The sequence below is a fragment of the Neofelis nebulosa genome, chromosome 8 (assembly GCF_028018385.1).
Source record: "Neofelis nebulosa isolate mNeoNeb1 chromosome 8, mNeoNeb1.pri, whole genome shotgun sequence".
Lineage (NCBI taxonomy): Eukaryota > Metazoa > Chordata > Mammalia > Carnivora > Felidae > Neofelis > Neofelis nebulosa.
In genome coordinates, this window is record NC_080789.1 from 114,107,974 (window position 1) to 114,121,427 (window position 13,454).

General features: G+C 34.3%; 1 protein-coding gene across 4 annotated transcripts in view; it reads left to right on the forward strand.

Moving 5' to 3' along the window:
* The window catches only part of ARHGAP12 (Rho GTPase activating protein 12), a 121,601-nt gene that overhangs the window by 94,328 nt on the left and 13,819 nt on the right, over positions 1–13,454 (forward strand). For all 4 annotated transcript variants that reach the window (XM_058681540.1, XM_058681539.1, XM_058681541.1 and 1 more), the window contains 2 exons: positions 4,007–4,088; positions 10,634–10,735. In XM_058681540.1, coding sequence (XP_058537523.1) covers positions 4,007–4,088; positions 10,634–10,735 — 184 coding nt within the window. The remainder of the gene's footprint in view (positions 1–4,006; positions 4,089–10,633; positions 10,736–13,454) is intronic.

Here is a 13,454-nt window from a genome sequence, read left to right on the forward strand (position 1 = left end):
TGATTGAAATTAAAAGCTATGAATATAGTTATAGTAGAAATGATTAAAAGGTTCATAAGAATTTCAAATAATGTATTTTCTAATATAATGTATCTAGGATTGTCATGAAATGTATGAAAATCTCCCTTTGTCTTGGCATTTTTAAAGGTGGTACTAGATTCAGAGGTGATAAAGCAGAGGATTCTGATCAAGCATTAGCTTTATTTAAACATTTTTTTCAGTAAGTAGTAAGTGCACATGGTAAAAAACAAAGATATGCATAATATTTAGCCAAAAGTCAGTCATCTATCTATGAGTTCCCTTCCCTAGAGGCAACTAGTTAAGTCTAATGAGAAATAGTGTTTTCTTCCAGAGTTAGAAGATATACACATCTGTATATGCATAGATTAATTTTTTAAACAGTCTTTGAAGAGTTTATTTTGGAGATGGTTCTGTTTCGTTCATGTAGAGCTGCCCATTGGTTTTAACTGCTGCAATATTGTGTGGCTGTACCCTAGTTTATTTAACCATTATTTGCAGGTAGGTAAATAGGCCTTGTCTATTGGTAGACATTTAGAATGATTACATTTTTTTTGCTATTGCAAACAGTATTACACATACATTACATCTTACATAGTTCATTTTGCAAGTATGTAAATATACTTGTAGAATAAATTACAAAAGTGGACTTGCTAAGCCATATGCAGTAGTCATTTTGATAGTGTTCCAAGTTATGCTCTATGGCACTGAATCGGTTCATACCTCTAATAGCAGTGGATTTCTCTGCACCTTTGCCAATTCAATATATTGCCCACTTTTTTGATATTTGCTAATAGAGATTAGAGAGAAAACGATATTTTTAATTTGTATTATTTTTAATGTGGTAGAATATCATAAGCCACTTGTAGGTCTTTTTGTTGTTGTTGAATTGCTAGTTCATCCCCTTTGTCTGCTTATCTATTGGGTTGCTGGCTTTTTTGGTTAATGTGTAGTAACTCCTAATGAATCAAGGAAATTAACTCCATAAGCTAAGTTGGATTTTCCCCAGTTTTTAAAAACTGCTAAAATGCTGTGATTTTATAGTCAACAGAGATCAGTCTGTTGTGTAAAGAAGAGTTTAAAATTTACATATAGTTGAGTTTTTAAGATTTGCTTTAACTGAACTGTCTTTGTCCCATTTTAGTACTTGGAAGTTTTTCTTTTAAGTGGTCTGAAATAGCTTTACAAATACTGCAATTATTTGTTCCTTCATCTGTTCTTTGGGTGGAGTCACTTGTGAATGGGGTCTTTATTTTTCCTTTTCTCCCTTTTGGGCATGTGTAGTGCAGATAGTTCTTTGGCCACTTTCTCTGTTTTTGTTTTTCCTGTGGTAGTCTTTTAGATTTTCGACTTCTTTTGGAATACTTTTGGTGATTTATGTTTTCTAAGAAAATCATCCATTTCATCTTCAGATTTATTTGTGTGGAGTTGAACAAAATAGTTTTTTTACTTTTGTGTATATCCAGGGTTCTCAAACATTTTGATCTGAGAACCCCTTTAAACTCTTAAAAATTACTGAATACTGCAAAGAACTTTTGTCTATGTAGTTTATAGCTATAGCTATTTACTTTAAGAAATTAAAACTAAGAAATTTTAAGTATTGCAACTCTTAAAACTATAACCCATTATCTGCTAACACAGATAACACAATTACACATTTTTATGAAGGAAAATACCTGCATTTTCCAACACAGAAAATTTCCCTGAGAGGTGTGGCATTGTTCTACATTTTTGCAAATCTTTGAAATTTGATTTGATGGAAAACAGCTGGATTCTCATCTATGCTGGCAGTCAGTCTGCTGTGACACATTGTTTTGGCTGAAGTATATGAAGAGAATCCTCCCTTTCATATGTAAAGCTGGCAAAGGGAGGAGTAGTTTAGTATTCTTAGGTTATTGCACATATTTCTCTGCTACACCATAACTCCACAAGTGTTAGTTGCAGTTAGTGAACTTTCCTACTTAGTCACGTCAAAGTCCATCGGTCTGTATTGCACTTTGAATGAGTCTTCACCCATGCACAATTTTGTAGCATCTTGTGGATCATTTGGAAAATACTGGTTCACTAAAGTTTGCTGATTTCTTCAAATGTTGACATATTTTATAATATCAAAGAATCACAAATCTGTAACATCATCAGAAAAATCATTAAGGATTGGAAAATTGTCCACATCACAGTGGTGGGTATGCCAGGTTTTCCCAAATTCTACTTACCCTTTGAAAGCTTTAATTTTTTATTGTCAACAAATACTGTCATTTAAATGACACGCTCACTTCATTTATTTTTGAGATAATGTCTACCTGCCAAATGCTCAAGACTAAATAACCATAGTATGATCATCAGTCTTGTTTTTGCTGTTTTTTTTCCAGGAAAAATTTCCTGGGGAAAAAAATGGTGACTAATTCCGCTTGCAGCTCAGTCCCACGAGTGCTTCAGTCTTTGAGACAACTATTGTTAATTCACTATTTAATATTCAATATTCTTAATATGTTTACTAGTTCTATAGTTTTTCTAATTTTGAAAACTAAATTCAAAAAGTTTATTTAGAGTAGAAATACACTAATTTTAGCATTTTTCAGAGGAGGGAATCAGTAGATGATCTCTCTAGAAATAGAAGATTGAGTATAAAATAAATTTACAAATAAAAATAAATCTCTTCAAAATATCTTAAGAGATCCACACAAAACAAAATAATAAAATGAAATGAAAATATAGCAAAAAGATGACACAAGGACTAAACATATGTCAGTGTCTATACTCCTCTATTAAAAGAAAAAGATAGATGAAGCACAAAACAAAACCCACCTAAATATTATATATAAAAGAGATACCTGAAAAATGATTCAGAAAAGTTAAAAAAAAAAAAAAAAAGGGCATGTCCAAGATACAAAAAGTAAAGCAAGAATAGGGCTTTTAATAGCAGACATGTTCATTTCGGAGGGGGGCAGGGGGAAGGAAAGCATTAAGCATCGCAAAGATGGGGACTTAAGATGATAAAAACTGTGGATAAATCCACAATAAAGATCTAATCATTAGGAATAGCCATTCACCAAGTAAGTAGCATTAACTACCATAAGGAAAAACACCAGGAAATAAAAGGAAAATTAGATAGAAACTTAGTAGTAGTAAACTTTATTTTACTTTTAATCCATGAAGTTCAAGTATACATAAAAACTAATAAAGTAGGTCTAATTGATATGTATTGAGTTCTGCATTCCGAAAAAGGAAAATAAATCTTTTCAGTACCCATAGAATTTTCACAAAACCGTCAGTATGTTTGGCAGTAAGGTAGGCCTTCATAAATTTCTGTAGTAGACCTATTTGACATTCATTTTAGCCTGCCAGCAGTTGAATTTCCTTATAAGGTAAATATTGCTTGTCTTTGGAATGTGGGTTGAAGGAGAAGAAATAGGGACTTTTCTCTTTATACATTTTTTTCTTCATGCATTTTATATTTAGAGTTTTATATATGTGTTAATTTTGTAATTTAGGACAATTAAAAAAAAACCCTCATCTTAGTAACCTCATTGATCAATGAGTATGTAATTTATTGTATACTTGTAATGTACCTAGCATCTATCACTTACATTGTGTAGCCTTATTAGGGGAAGGGAGAATACTAAGAAATATAAAACAATATGTATCTATAAAGAATTAGGTGAAGGGGTCATGTTTGCCTAATTTTTAATCATAGGTAATTCTTACCAAATAAAGGGTTCAGTTCGTGTTACTTCAAAATAAATTCATACCCTTGATCACAGGTGTGCTGGATTAGTCCATGAGAACTTAATTAGGTATATAGTTATTCTGATAACTTCTATCTCTATTAGCTTCATTTATTTGGGGCATTATATCCTCAGTAAATACAATTAGAATGTCAATAATGAGTATACATTGTGGAAAACATTGTTAAGTAGGTTTTAATATTTTAAATGCAGTTGGAAAAACTAAGTAGCAAAGTTTTAGTTGGTCATATTTATAATTACAGAAAGAACTGGTTGTCTTCTTGGGCCGTGTTGCAAGGTTCATCTTTACTCTTTACCAAAACTCAAGGAAGCAGCACAAGTTGGGTAAGTATTTCTTCTCTTTGAGGGCTTTATACATTTAAATTTTGTGGAAGGTATTTTACCTGAACTTCATGTAGTATTTCAAAGTCCTTCTAGCTACAGCTGGTATGCAAATAAAAGTAAATGAAATTTTTAAAAAGATGCATTTTGACTCAAAACAAGAGGGCTAATTAGAAGTCTGATAAGTTGTATTATTTAAATCATCAGAGTCTGTTGTATCCATTGGACTGAAAGGTTAGCTTATTACTTGGACATAATAGAACAAAATATATCTCTTTATTCATCTCCAGGATGTTATAGGTTGTCCAAAAGCAGAGCATTCCAATGAAACTTCATAAAGCAAAGAAGCAATTACCATCAATTTATATAGAAAAATTTTTGAGCATTTTCATCCCTCCCCCCACCCACCCCCCATCCCTCTTTTAGGCTTTTCTGATACCTTAGGAAATATCTTGCTAATGGATGCACAAACGAGCTAAAGCACAGATGCTTACACAGTCAAAACCATGGTGGATTGATGCTCAGGTGCTAGTGTGGGTCCCTGAGAGGGAGCTTGGGGTGTGAGTTTGTCTCCACAATTGCTCACTGACAACAAATGTCCAACGCTATTTTCACTCTTCACCTTTTTTTTTTTTTTAATTTTTTTTTCAACGTTTATTTATTTTTGAGACAGAGACAGAGCATGAACAGGGGAGGGGCAGAGAGAGAGGGAGACACAGAATCTGAAACAGGCCGCAGGCTCTGAGTGGTCAGCACAGAGCCCGACGCGGGGCTCGAACTCACGGGCCGTGAGATCATGACCTGAGCTGAAGTCGGAGGCTTAACCGACCAAGCCACCCAGGCGCCCCCCTCTTCACCTTTTTTAATGAAAGTGCAAATACTCATCAGATTTGTTTTGGTTAACAAAAACAGGTGCTAATGTAGGTCTTTTGTAAAAAGCAAAGTGGTGTAAAACTTCCAAAAAGCAGGGGACACCTGTAAAAACTTTCTTATGCTTTGTGGTTTTGCCAGTTCAGATGTTTACTCAGAAAATAAACAGTAATGTGTCAAGCCCCACCTTGAATTGTGATCTGATCCTTGGATTACTAGTCAGTGATTACATATCTGTGTATGTCAGCCAGCATTTAGAAGAATAAGTAAATGTCCCATTACTTGTGGGATTTTTGAGGTTTTTTGTATATCTGAGTGTTTGCTATTATTACCCCTCAGTTAATTTGTAATAGAAATATTAAAAATTACAGTTTGTGACATAATAGTTAACACTTTTTGAATGCTTAATATGTATCAGGTACTCCTTTAAGGGCAGAAGATTATGCATATATTATTACCCTTTTAAGTCTGAGATAGCTACTGTTTATCATCCCCTCTTCCCCTGTTGTAGATGAGAAAATGAGGTGTGAAACAGTTAAGGAGCTTGCTGAAGGTCATATAGCTAGCTACTAAGTGGCAGAACTAGGTGGCATTTTGTCTCCAAAGTCCACCCTCAGAATATTTCCAAAAATTTTTGGTAATTGAATTTGAAAAGTCAAGCTTAAATAAAATTTAAAATGAAATCAATCTAATGTCTTTAGTCTGCTCTATATCCTACCTTAACCAGTATTTTCTTATATTTACTGTTGCTTTAAAATTAACAGGACTTATGGACCTTATGTTTGATAAAAAAAAGAAATCCATTTATAAAATTCAAGCAAATTCTACTCATTTACATTTGTAATGCAACCATTTAACATATTGCTCAGAACCAGGAATGCATAGAACATGTTAGAACTCTGATATGGCAACAACCCCAAAATCCTCTGGATTGGGCACTAATATGAACATTCTAGAATGTTTCTTCTGTTTTGTTCACCAGTTTTTTGGTTTGCTTCATTGTTTAACCAGAATGGTGGAACAGACCTGTGATCTGCTTTCCATATTTAAAGATTGAAATTTATCTTAAAGTAAATGGATAATTATGTGTTTCTCCTTTTTTTCTCTGAGGTAAAGCATATGGTACTTTTTGTTTGTGCTAATGCATTTCTAGAGGGTTATGCAATTCTTCTTCCTGCTTGTGGCTCAAGTTTTCTTTGAAATCGAGTGCAGGAAATGAATGCAAGAAGAGGAATGGAGAAGCAATTAGAGATTAATAAGTAATAAAAAAGTACCTAAAGAAAGCCGAGTAATGGTTGTTTGATAATTTCTGATACTTAAAGATTGGAGGTTGTGTTATGTGCAGATAAAGTAGAGAACATTGTGGTAAGAGGTGTCATTTAGCTAGGCAGATTTGTATGTTATTTAAAGAAAATGAAAACTTTTTTAAATTTAAAGATGTTAAGTGAATACCTCAGCTCATGATCATCAGTACAGGCTGGTTGCATTTTACTTAAGGTTTTCACTCTTGAAGATCTTACATAATTCAGAACTCATAATTAAATCTAATCTTGACAAAGGATGTGAGGTATTTCTGTTCATCAGCTAAAGTTGTGTTACTGTATTACCATGTGGCAATAACGGAAACAGTGTAAAATTCAGTGAGCCAGCCAATTTTGAAACTGTAGAATTCTTAATTAATTTTTAAGTTTAGGGATTCACTATTTGAACTACTGCCTTTAAATGAAATTTTATTAATGTATTTTGAATTATAGAATATATTGTAATCATTTCAAATTGGTATAATTAAATAAAACTAAACAGATGTGAGATGATAAAATGCTTGGATTTGCAGTTAATTCTTAATTTTTATTTTATGGCAAATTTAAAAATCAGACTTTCTTTCCATATGTAACATTTATGAAGTGAATGAAAACTAATTTAAATGGGCTAAGTAAAAGCAAGTCAAGATGATTCAAATAAAAAGTATATGAGTGTGTACAATATATTTTGGCACGTACAACATTCATAAATATTAAAAAATTGGTGAAATATGTGAAAGGCTTCTTAATTAACTCTGTAATTAGGATTGTTAAAAAGGATTTGAAAAAATCACAGCTTTGTTTCTCTGCTCAGTCACCGAGTAGATCTATTGTAGGTAAAATGTATCCTGTTTATATAATGAAATCACACCTTACCTGAGGATGAGATTCTAAGGCTAGATATAAGCCAAAAAGACAAAAATCACTTGTAGTGAAAATGTCCTTGAGTATCTCTTAGAAAGGTGTTAGTTAGAAGTTGGTCTCTAGCAGAGATATTTTCTGCCTTTGATGTTGGAAGATTGCTTGCCCTCCACTTGGTTTATGTTAAGGGGCTAGTTGGTCCCCAGTCCAGTTGGTTCTTTAAAAATTAGTTTCACAATTAGTGCAAAAACCTATACCTAGATCTACTTGAAAAAAGAGCAGGTTCAAATCTTATGCTCACTCCAGGGCATATACTCATTGATTGAAGGCTGAGCAAAATCACTCACACTATTTGAAATTGTTTTTTGTTTTAATTAATTCATACTTAGCATTTATTTTTGGTTCCATGGATAGTTAATATTAAGTAAACAAAACATACATATGCACCATGCAACTCCACTATATAAGATAAATTTTACATAGGTGGTACATGATCCAGTGAGCCTTTCTTTCCCCTTTAGGATATATTCCAGTTGTTTTCTGTATAATTAGTTATCCACTGGATTGTGATATCAATAACATAAATTATACTTGTTTTTTTTCTTACTTCATTTCACCTGATCTGTTCAACAGACCTTAAAGCCTATTTTGTTCTGGGCATTGTGTTAAGTTTGGGGAGTTACGAGTAAGTAACATGGTCTTTATCCTCATGACTTACACTATAATGGGGAAGACTGACAAGTGCACAGTTATAATGTGACATGACATGTATTGTGCTACCTTTCGGGATATCATTCATCATATTCCTTGAGTATTATAAAAATCACCCCACAAATATTAGTAATTATTCAAATTTATTTATATGTGCTTTTAAATATCTAAAAATTGTCATTTTGGGGGGCAGATAATTCTTTGTTGTGGGGGCTCTCCTGTAAATTTTGTGGTATTTAGCAGAAGATAGTAGCATCCTCACCTCCAGGTGTGACAACCACAAATGTCTCCAGACGTTGCCAGATGTCCCCTGGGGGACAGAATTGCCTGTGGTTGAGAACCACTTGTCCTAAAGGAAGAGAAGGCAAACTGGATGGTAGGGCCACTGGGGGACATTGCCCAGCAGGTTGCAAGGAGGAAGCTCCCAGTTTCAGGGGCTGCTGGGTAAGATGGTGGTGGGCCAGATGTGACTCCCGTCTGTGACCCTTCAGGTCTTCTGTTGTGAATACAGACGAAGATGTTTAATGTAATTTCTGTTTAATGTAATTTCTATAAAGCATTCACCTTAAAAATAAAGCATGAACTTACATAGTAACAGAGTCAGAAAATAATTCTGAGATATAAATGCTTAGTGTAATGTTTAATGTAATTTCTGTTTAATGTAATTTCTATAAAGCATTCATGTTAAAAATAAAGCATGAACTTACATAGTAACAGAATCAGAAAATAATTCTGAGATATAAATGCTAGGGCCTTTGCAAAATATTTGGAAGTTAAGCTTTGTGTTGTGTCTGCTTGTGGAATTGTATTTTTGTCCCATTTGTTTCCATATGCTTTTCTCTTATGTGTCATTTTGCTGTTGTGCATTATTATGACATCATCACTTTCTTCCCTTTTTCCATCAAGTCATTCTGCCAACAGGGCTCTGTCTCTGAGCTCTTGCTTTCGCTGCTTTCTTCTTGGAAAAATTCTGTCAGTCGTCGGCGTGCATATGTAAAATCTGATCCTGTTTCGGCTGTCACTGTATGTGTTCTTGTTGCATGCCCCTTGCCACAATTATTCCATTTTCTTTGCCATGAATTTATTGGAGGGATGTATGATAAAGTGGGACTAAAGTTTGAAAAAGAATGAGTAACAAACACAAAATTTTGCCAACCGCATTGAATGTACTTTTACCAGCATTCCATGTCCTGTCATTGTATTTGTTATTTGGTTGCTATATCTTACTTGGTTAGTTATTTAAGCTAAGTATCTTAGTTTATAGCTAACCATTTACAGGCATGTAATGACAATTTGTACATGGATTTTTATCATTCAGTTAAATGTGTACATTTAAGTTTTACAACTTTTGAGATCATCATTTTTGCTCAGAAAGTTCTCTTTGCCCATTGTAGCTCCTATGGTTAATTAAATGTCTTTTGAATGACAATGACAAAGACACTTAAGGCCAAGACTCTGTAAATTAGTCAAAATTTTTGTGATTGTTATTATGATTCCACTGATAAAAATTCCATATAACACTCTAAGCTTTGTTTTGATTCCACTAATAAATGCCATATAATATCCTAAATGTTGTTTTGTTATAACAAGTACATTATTTAAGTCCACGTTGCTAGCTGAAAAGATGAAGTAAAAGGGAACAGATGAAGTTGAACCATTCATTAAATGGGAAGCTACTGAGTAGTTATTGACGTTATGAACAGTGACTAAGATATCACTAGGTTGCTGGGGTAATATCCATTTCCAATGACAAACATAATTTGACTTGAAAATATTTTAAGAAACGAAATCTTCTGTAATAAATCTTTGGCCTTAAGATTATAGCCCTTAAAGATTTAAAACCTCTAAACCTTTCAATAAATGGGAATGCTATTTTCTGTTCTTAGTTCTGTTGTCTATTCTTAGTTAAATTTCTAAACAAAAATTTAAGTTAATGATGACAAGGTGCAGAGTACGTCTGTATTTAACATGAATTTTCTGCTGCTTGCTAATCTTTTCCTTATCTGGTTAACAAAAGCTAACAGCTAGCTAAGTGCTTTTTCTTTTCATGTCAGCTGTCTTCCTATTCTTTTCACAGTTTTTTATTAAATTGCTGAGGCTTCATAGCATCTGGCTCCAGGTATAATTTCTAACAAAGGCTAAATAAAAGAACATGAGGCTTAGAGTTTTCTGTTTTTATAAGTTACTGTTAGTTGTTGACAACATAAATAGTCAATAAGGAAATAACTCTTGAAAGCACAATCAAGTTTATAGAATGTTTATTGAGTGGAAAACAACTTGATATCTGCCAGATATTATTTATACATATGTAAGAATAATGCCTTGCCTTTTGAACACATCATTTTACCTAGTCCTATATAGTCTAGGTTCAGTTCCAAGCCAAAGGATACATGCGTTTGTAAATTTCCAAATAAAGTATTACAATTTTCCCTCTCTGGGCATTGTTCCAATTTGTACTGTACTTGCATATGAAGGCCTATTTCTCTATGCAAAACATAGTTTTTCATCTAACTTTTAGAATTTTTTTTCTACACTGATGGGTGAAAAAAGATTTTAGTGTGGCTTTATTTTGTGTTTTTCTTATTAAGATGCAAGTCGAGCCATTTCCTTTTCTGTGAACGATATATTCATGTCTTGTAGACATTTCAGTTTTAAGGTATGAATTGTTATTTTATAATAAAGACAAGAATTTGAGGTAATCACCTATTTGATTTATTGTTCATAATATAAAATTGGTCTAAATTGTTTTTGATACGCTCGTGTACATGAATATCACAAGGGTTTTTCCTTTTTTCTAAAATGAAGTTTGGGAGTAATCAGTCCAAGCCAGAGTTCACAGTGGACCTGAAGGGGGCGACAGTGGAGATGGCTTCAAAGGACAAATCCAGCAAAAAGAATGTATTTGAGGTAATACATTTTTTTTTCTAAGTATAATTCACCTTCTTTAAATTTTTTTTAATGTTTATTTTTGAGAGAGATTGAGAGAGAGAACAGGGGAGGAGCAAAGAGACAGGGAGACACAGAATCAGAAGCAGGCTTCAGGCTCCAAGCTGTCAGCACAGAGCCCGACCCGGGACTCGAACCCACAAACTGCGAGATCATGACCTGAGCCGAAGTCGGACACTCAACCGACTGAACCACCCAGGCGCCCCTATAATTCACCTTCTTAACCATAGTAATTGGGTGTTCTTGTTCTTTTTTTTGAGTTCTTTTGAGCTATATTTTAGTGCAACTGATTAAGGCAAAGTTGGTCTTTAAATCAATTTGGTGTCATAATTTAAGGGGAAAAAACCTGGTATAAAGATCTGGGCTTCACTTGCATAAATTATTGGGTCTCAGACTATATATTACAAGCCTTTGTTCCACAGTCTTGCCTTTCCCTACCAACAATAAAAAGGGTGTGGATTCCTTTACCTACCAAATCTAATATTGAAAAATAAGTTGAAACCTTTCCATTTTGTCATTAAAAATCCCCCACAGTAATATATGATTCTGTATCTGTTATTACTGCTGCATATCAGACCACCTTAGAATTTAGAAGCTTAGGAGAAAAGAACCATTTTTTTAGTTGGGTTTGGCCTTTACTGAGCTGAGTGGTTCTTCTGATCTCACATGGGGCCATTCATGAGGCTTTAGTAGTGGCTTGACTGCGTTTGGGCAGTCTACTCACATGTCTGGTGTTGTGCCAGCTGCTAGACCTCTTTCTCTCCAGGTTCTCTCACTCTTCAGGAGGCTACGCCAGGCTTCTTCCTGGGGCCGTGTCAGGGTTCCAAGAGGGTAAGAGTGGAAGATATAAGACTTCCTGAGGCCTAGAGTTAGAAGTCACACATCAGTGGATTCCGTTGGTTAAAGCAAGTCCGAAAGCCAGCCGAGTGTTGAGGGTTGTGGGGAACTAGAACCCACCTGTTGATGGAGGAACAGTAAAGGCACATTGCAGAAGGGTGTGTATTCAGAGATTGGAGGAATTTTTCAGACTGTCTTTGCAAACAGTCTTCCCAATCCCAGCCTTCCTTTAGAGCCTCATGTGTCAGTCCTTTCCTGTCTTGTCCAGGCATTTGCTGTTTTCCAAGTGAGACCTAGGCTTTACTGCTCCTATGATTTTTACTCTTAGTATCCATGGCAGTCTCTGCTTATCACATGTTACCTGTCTTTCAAGACCCATGAGAAATGTGACCACAACACTGATGCTTCTTTTTTACTATGCTTTTAAAATAGCATTTAATTGAGTGTGCCTTAGTTTACTATCATGTGTAAATTATGCTTCCCACTAGATAATTATTATTTTTTTCAGCAGAGAGACTATTTTTCCTTATCTTGAAGTAAGAACTTCTGACAGTATCTCATGTGCAGTGAATATTCAGTATTGGTAGACTGGCTTGATAGACTCTGGGAAAGTAGTACAAGAAAGGAAGTCAGTGTTTACTGAATTAACCTTGTAGTTTTAAGAAGTAATTTAGAGTGAAAGTGAATCCATGGTCAAATAAATGCAGGCAATGGTGTATATTGTTATTCTTTCCTTAGAAAATCAGTGTACCCTGGAATATCAAAGCCCTGCAATATCTTGAAGGAGAGAATCTTGTTTAACTTTCTTCAATCCAGTATTTCCCAAATTAATATCTTAAATATCATTGAGGAATACCTTTTTTTTAAAACATTACTTTGGTAACTATATTTGAGGCATATGTCTCAGAATGTTGTATGGGAAACAATGCAATATGTTCCTCAAGGAAAAAAATAAACAGTTACTAACCACAAAATAGGAGGAAGGCTTTCTCCCAATACCTCATAATTTTTCTTAGTCAAGTGGAAGAAACTTTGAAGCAAAGTGATTACACATAATCTGGCAGTAGCCTTCATGTAGAATAATACATAGTATCCTTACTTGAGTAGTTCATGATTTGACACTTAATTTAGTACTGTTTCTTTCCAAAAGTGATGTAACATTTATTGTCTGTGCCTTCTCTTTATACCAAGACATTATATTTATTTGCCTATTAAATAGGAAATAATGAATATTTCACTCTTTCCTATATTTTTTCCTACATTTATTTTTTAACTGGGGAGAGAAAAAAGTTCCTCAGATTTACATAAAAAGATCACAGATTTTATTTCTTTACCAATGAATTTTGTTTTGGGGCACCTGGGTGGCTCAGTCAGTTGAGTGTCTGATTCTTGATTTCAGCTCAGGTCATGATCCTGAGGTTGTAGGATTGGGTCCTGCACCAGGTTCTGCACTGAGCATGGAGGCTGCTTGGGATTCTCTCTCTCTCTCTCTCTCTCTCTCTCTCTCTCTCTCTCTCTCTCTCTCTCTCTCTCTCTCTCCCCTCTCTCTCCCCTCTCTCTCCCCTCTCTCTCCCCTCTCTCTCCCCTCTCTGCCCCTCCCCTACTTGTGCACATGTGTATGTGTTCCCTGTAACATAAAAAACATAAATTAAAATGAATTTTGTTTCAATTCTAATTGAAAACACACAGCTTTGATACTTGAACTTATTTTTTTTTCTGTTTATTTTTTGTTCTCATTAATTTTTTTTTTAATTTACATCCAAATTAGTTGGTGTATAGTACAACAATGACTTCAGGAGTAGATTCCTTAATGCCCCTTACCCGTTTAGCCCATCCCCCCTCG